The following is a 6,807-nucleotide window of genomic DNA, read 5'->3' as shown; positions in this document are numbered from 1 at the left end:
CGTTTTGGTGAGCCTTGAGCTTTGAGTTGGGGAATCGACTTAGGAGCCCGGGAGGGAGTTAAGTCAATACTACTAGTGTCCTATTATGAGCCCGGGAGGGAGTTAATAGGCAACCTAGAGGCTTTTCCCTCCAATAGCCTATCCCTTGACAACTAGTTGCCGGAACTAAATGGTGTATTATGAATGTTGGTGGTTGAGTCGTACCCTAGGCCTTAATTTACTTGAGTAATACCGAATTTTACTCGCTTGCTTTCTTATTTTAGCATTTGCATTAGTTAATATTATTTGCTTGTTAATTAGTATAGTTATTTAGAGAAAAATTCATCCAAGTTTCATTTGACTTAGCTAAACACGTGAATTATAACAATTAGTATTCACCGTGCTCCTTGTGGTTCGACCATCAACTAGTGCAACGAATCTCGTTCACTTGCGAGGTAATTAAGACAACATCAGGTATATGTATGTCATGAAGATTTCGTGAATACGAAGAATGGATGGTAATTGAGTTCTATTAGACTACATAATTTATTATGTGATGTTCATCATTTTATTAAGTCATATATTTCGATTATGAGAATATAAACGTATTGTCGGGTTTTCATCAGAATCTACAATACGAAGAACCTTTTCTAATGGCAATGCAGCTCTCAAACATGTAATAATCCCTGGCCAGAACCCATTGCCGGGTTTTCATCAGAATCTACCATACGAAGAACCTTTACTAATGGCAATGCAGCTCTCAAACATGTAATAATCCCTGGCCATAACCCTCTAGTATCCAAAACTATTCTTTGCACATTTTTCCCTTCAACGGATTTGCCAAAATTACTACCTTTCCACTTATCAGAAGCAAATAATGCTAAGAGAGGACCTTTTTGCTCATTTAAACATCTTAATGTTAGGTAGGAAGTAACAAATCTGTGATAGAAAAGAAAGTCGGGCATGAAAGAGTTTGACGGTAGGAGATCAAGGTAATGGTTGTAGGAGAATGGTGATTCTAGGTTTCAAAAATGATAAAGAATGAAATGGAGTAGACTTGGTTCATGGTTAGTGTTGCTAGGACGATGGGCATAACTGTACTCATATGAGTAGGATTTTGTTAAAGTATTTTGTCTTTCTTTTTTTTTTTTTTGTAGTTTTTGTATTTTTGTGTGTGTGTGTGTGTGGGGGGGGGGGGGAGGGGAGACAGTAGGGTTTCATAGAATGAGGGGTTAGAGTCTAAATGGAGATTTATGCATGAAAGAAAAGAAAAGGAGTGGAGCTGTGGAGGAAACATGGGATACGTGAACAATATTTTTTTTTTATTTAGAAATAATGAGTGAAATTTGAGAGCGAGTAAGAAAAAAAAAGTTGAGGAATTCCATAGAAGTAGGGAAGGTAAGAATTTGGTGAGTTTGTATGGGTTTTGCCATGATAAAGAATATGAGATAAGGGGTTTTAACGATTCTGGTTTTGATGACGAATTCAGGGTTTTGGATATAAGCCAAATACGGGTTTTGATGACGAATTCTGGCTTTTGGATATAAGCCAAATTCGGGTTTTGATGACGGTTATGGCCATAATATTGGTGTATCACGGGTTTGGTTTAAGGGTTGTGGTGTGGGATGGATCCCTTCTTTGATATTTACCAAGATAAAAAATCATGAGGGGTAGGGCTTGTTTTTATGTTAAAGTAGGAAAAAGAAATATTGTGTGGGTTTGAATAAGCAAAGCTCAAGACGGTTTTTTTTTTTTTTTTGGTTTTTGGTTGTGATGTTGGTTTGTACAAAGATGTTGGTAGTGTTGTGACAATAGATGGTGAATGTGAGTTTTTTTTTTTTTTTTTTCAACGGTTGTGAAAAAAAAAGGTACTGGCCATAGTTTTCGGAGTGGTGGCTAAAAGGGTGGTAGCCAAAATATAGATGATAGGTTTGATGCAATTTTAGGGTTGGTGGCAGCGGAAGAGGGATTATAGGTATAGGTCAAGCGAGCAAAATCGGGTTTTAGTTGGGTGGGTTGACTTCCGGCCTAAGGATCTACTCTGAGGTGTTACCCTCTATCAAGAGCACGAGGCTCTGATACCATGATAGAATTACGAAAGGTTGAATATAATTGAATTGAATAGCATGTTTGACAAACTATACAACCTAATATTTATACTAAATACAAGAATGAATTACTCTACCCTAGAGCACTAGTAAGCCGTTGATCAAGACTTGTACAACAAGGAGAAGATCAATCTAGAATAATTACAAGATAATTCTAAAAGATTCTGTGCCTAATATTAAAGCTAGAATATTTACATAACTAAAATATTTCAAGGAATATAATAAAGGGATATTCCTAATAATCTGGTCACAGCAGGTCGTATAAGATCCCTATCTTTTGTAAATTCTTTCATCGAAAAATGGGGTAACGTCCTAGAGTCGATATAAGTTGTTATCTTTCTAGCTTTTGTTATCGTCAGACCATGAATGCTAATCGTTTTATCAAGATCCTCTAGCATCAAATCAATACAATGAGCTGCACATGGTGTCCAGAATAGTTTTGGCCTTTTCTCCATCAACCTCAGCCCGACCGCTTTATAGTTTGCTGCATTGTCAGTAACAATTTGCACTACATTTTCTTCCCCAACTTTCTCTACAATAGCATCTAGCATCTCAAGTACATTATCGGCTGTTTTAGATATCTCAGATGTGTCAATAGATGACAGAAAAACAGTCCTTTTAGGACTATTAACTAAGAAATTACAAATGGAACGTCTTTGTCTATCACCCCATCCATCAGGCATGATCGTACATCCTGTTTTTTTCCATTCTTCTTTGTACTCATCAAGCATCTTCATCACATTTTGGACTTCCTTGTTTAAAAATTTGACTCTAATCTCATGATAAGACGGGGGTTTTAGTCCAATACCAAACTTGCCAACCATGTCAATAATTATTGGAAATTCAGGATTATTGACTACATTAAACGGAATACCACTAGTGTAGAAAAAACGGGCAATTTGTTGGCAAACTTCCTCCCTTTCTCCTCTTTTATATTTTTGATTTAGAGTGGTTTTTACAGACCCTCCTTTCCTGGTTAGAAAGGAACCCATAGCTCCACTTGTCTTTTTATTGTACCCTTGACGCGATATTCCATAATAATCATCCTCATCACCAATGTCATTCATTTTCTTTTCTTGTTATTTGCTTCCTCGACTTGTTTTTCTAACAATGCTCTAAACTCTTCTTTAATTTACATTTAACTTTTTTATGTGCCCTATCTATCTCAGTGCCATGCTCCCAACCCGGATCACTTCTATTACCAGGAGCGTTTTTTCTTTTAGGTTTACTTGAAGCAGAACTTGACATCTTTCAATATAAAGTATAAGATTGAACACATGTAAGCACCATTTGAAGTGATCAAGTTTTACAGTGATAAACTGATAACACAAGTATAGGTGTATAACATAAACTAAGCCTACCAGTCTACCATGATTATTGAACTAATTTCAGAAATTAAGCTTAAACAATTACTTTATAGTTCATCGTCTCATACAAGTATAGACGTCTAGTTCAGTATAATGAAGATTAAGCATAAAGATGAGTAGGAATGTAAGAATAATCATAAAGATGAATAAGAATGTAAGATTGAAAAATAGAAATTAGAAAAATTAAAAGAGATAGTCGACTAATTGAAAAACAAAGAGTAAAACCTTAAATATGAGTAAGAATGTAAGATTAATCATGCCATGAATATCCTTGATGATAAATGATGAGTTTATGAGTGATGATTAATCAAATTGGGAATTAGGTTTTCATCGTGAAGAAGAAGAACTAGCAATTTCACAGTGTTGTTCACTTGTTTGATTATTTTTCTCTTCATTTTTTTATTTATTTTACCCAAATGAGTAAGTATTAGTAATGGGCCTTAACCAATGTAATAACTTGTAGCCCAAAACATTTTTATGCCTTTTATAAGCCATTTAAATAGGATCGTACGATCCCCATGTGGAACTGCGATCCTACCGATTCTGAACGATCCTACACGATTCTATGACGTTTCTACTCCGTGATGATCCTATGAACGACTTGGATCGTTTGCCTATTTTTGGATCATAGGATCGTACGATCCTACGATCCGGATAGCGATTTTAACAACATTGGTGGTGTCACTATGATTGTTGTGGAGACGTAAGGCGGTTGGGAGACCGTCTTATGCTTGAGCCGCCGCTTGGAGCTTCCAACTCTAAGGAGAATGTGCACATTAATGGCTACATCTAAAGCTATAACCTGCTAAATCAAGTGCTCACCATCGCCGAATAGATCACCACAGTTTTGAAAACAATAAACGGGGTCAGTCAACTGCATAACCAAAATAAGTAATTACAACACAAGCCAATATACAATCTAATCCAATTGTAGTAACATCCTTTAAACTCCATTAGTAACCAGTAACCGACTACACACCGAAGTGTGTAGCCTTGCCAGGTTACCCATCGCAGCAGATAACCCTCGCCGCCAGTGGGGGTCCGCACCCTTGCCTACCTGAACCCCGCTCATCGCAACGAGCGAACCTAGATCATTAATATGCACATCCCCTTTGTGACGGGAGCCATAAGAGGCGAACATGGGGTTGGAACCATCTCCCGAAAATGGTCTCGTAACACAATACCAATCAAAAATATAATCTCAACCAATTTCGATCCAATGAAACATGTTATACAATCAATCAAAATCAATCTCAAATCAATTACCCAATCAACTGAGTAGGCAAACCCTGCCTTATTCGCAAATTATGAAATCAACAACAACGATGCTAGAATTGCTCTTCTACGAATTCGTCACCTAGCAAAGAATAAACAATACTATATCACAAATCATTACTAAAAACCTTTTCCCCCATCCAAACTCAAATTAGGGCAAACTCCAAATGACAACCACACACTAACTAACAAAGCACTAGAGACTTACCAACGAAACCGGTACGGAAAGAGAGATGTAACGATTGATCAAACTAGACGTGGAAGTGATTAGGATGATTAGAGAAGTGGTAAACGTAGTTTAGATTTTTGTAAAATGATTTAGTAACTGGTATCACGAAATTTATAATCTGTAATCACCTTAATCAAACCGCGGAAATTAATCCCCTCAGACCGGGTACTCGGTCGAGTACCTGGGGTATTCGGACGAGTATCTCACAACTCGGTCGAGTGCACCCAAAACAGTAGCCTGTTTAAAAGCACTCAACAATCTACTCGACCAAGTATGGACTACTCGACCGAGTAAGCTAAGACCAGAAAATCGTAGTATCTGATGCGTGCATTTCACATACGATATTTCCCTTCATTTGGCACGCATTTTCATGGTTTATTACGACCATATCACTATTATTTCCTCCCATTTCTCGCTACTGGGTGAGTTGTGTGACTTATGCAGGTTTTAGGTCCGAATGTGCGATTACGAGCCAAAACCCATTGATTAAGGAAGGAGATGAGTCTGTCTTCAACCTTGTATTGGAAGCTGTAGACGGACGACCTGTGAGGAGTTGCTCCGTCGATCGACAGAACAGGTGTATCGATCGACAGAGGAGGATGGCCCATCGACTTGCCATCTTCACAGGAAGATGAATTTTCGGGGCTATTAGTGTCTGTCAATCGACTTAGTGTTTGTGTCGATCGACAGGGTCCAAGTGTGTCGATCGACAAAGACTTGGTGTCGATCGATAGATGCTTCGTTGGCCGCGTTTAGCTCGTGCTTGGGCTTTTAGTTATTTATTTGTTTTATCTTTTGGGACTTGGTATTAAAACTCTAGAAAAACAATTCATTAGGTGATATTTTTATTCTACCTTTGGCTGCTAAAAATTGAATTATGTAGAACTCTTCTACAACTTTTAGATCTAAACTTTTCATTCTCTCTTCATTACTCTTCCGGATTATTGGTAGTTTAATTAATCTTTGTTCTTTCATCTTTATTGTTCTTATTGCTTACTTCCTGTTCCATCTTTATTATCATTATTAGTTTTATGTTTAATTTCTTCTATCATCGTTTTATCATGAATTTATCCCTTTTCATTATTATGAACATGTCTAGCTAATTTCTTCGCTAGGATTTAGGGGAGCCAATGAATTTATGACGGTTGTTAATTAGCTTTTAGATTGGTCAATTACTTTATGCCTTTGTTATTAATTGTAGCATTAAATCGCGATTAGGCGTGTCAGTATCACAGTCTTCCTTTCTTAACTAGGCAACTCGGAAAAACACCTAACTCAAGAGACGCCAACATGAACCCAACTATCACCAACTATTGTTTACACAAACAGAAACACAACCATATCGACCTCAAAACTACCCTTAAAACACACATGCGATCCTCTCTTACCTCATTTAAAATACAACGGGTACGACCCCGTAACCAAACATACCTGCTCAAAAAGGCGTGGGTAGCCCATTTGATATAAAACCATCACAAGTTTTAACGTATTTGCGTAACTTTAGATTGGTCAATTACTTTATGCCTTTGTTGTTAATTGTTGCATTAAATCGCGATTAGTCAGTTAATGCGCATGATTTATTAATTGATCCGGTAAACCCCGACCTAAGATTGAGAGCCTGGTGAAGGTTAGACCTGCTACAAACATTAGAGTACCCTAATAAGTTGTGAGAGCCGTTAGAAGCATTCTAGGGCGGTTAGCGATCCGAGAGGACCTTTTCACTACCCCTTAGACCGATATTTGCGACCGATCTGTGACCTAGACAATACCGTCAGATATTCATTGGTGAACCGACAATCCTAGTTCTTCTCTTCTCCATACTTTTATACTCTTTCTCTAATCTTTTATT

General features: G+C 37.4%; 1 protein-coding gene across 1 annotated transcript; it reads right to left on the bottom strand.

The window, feature by feature from the left end:
- Positions 1-647: 647 nt before the first annotated feature.
- On the bottom strand, positions 648-3,154 carry LOC141620158 (uncharacterized). Its single transcript, XM_074437099.1, has 2 exons — positions 2,449-3,154; positions 648-871 (listed from the first exon to the last, which is right to left on the bottom strand). The coding sequence occupies exons 1-2, from the start codon at positions 3,152-3,154 to the stop codon at positions 648-650; spliced, it is 930 nt and encodes a 309-aa protein (XP_074293200.1).
- Positions 3,155-6,807: the final 3,653 nt, after the last annotated feature.

Source organism: Silene latifolia, chromosome X (assembly GCF_048544455.1).
Source record: "Silene latifolia isolate original U9 population chromosome X, ASM4854445v1, whole genome shotgun sequence".
NCBI lineage: Eukaryota > Viridiplantae > Streptophyta > Magnoliopsida > Caryophyllales > Caryophyllaceae > Silene > Silene latifolia.
This window is presented reverse-complemented; position numbering and strand designations above follow the sequence as displayed.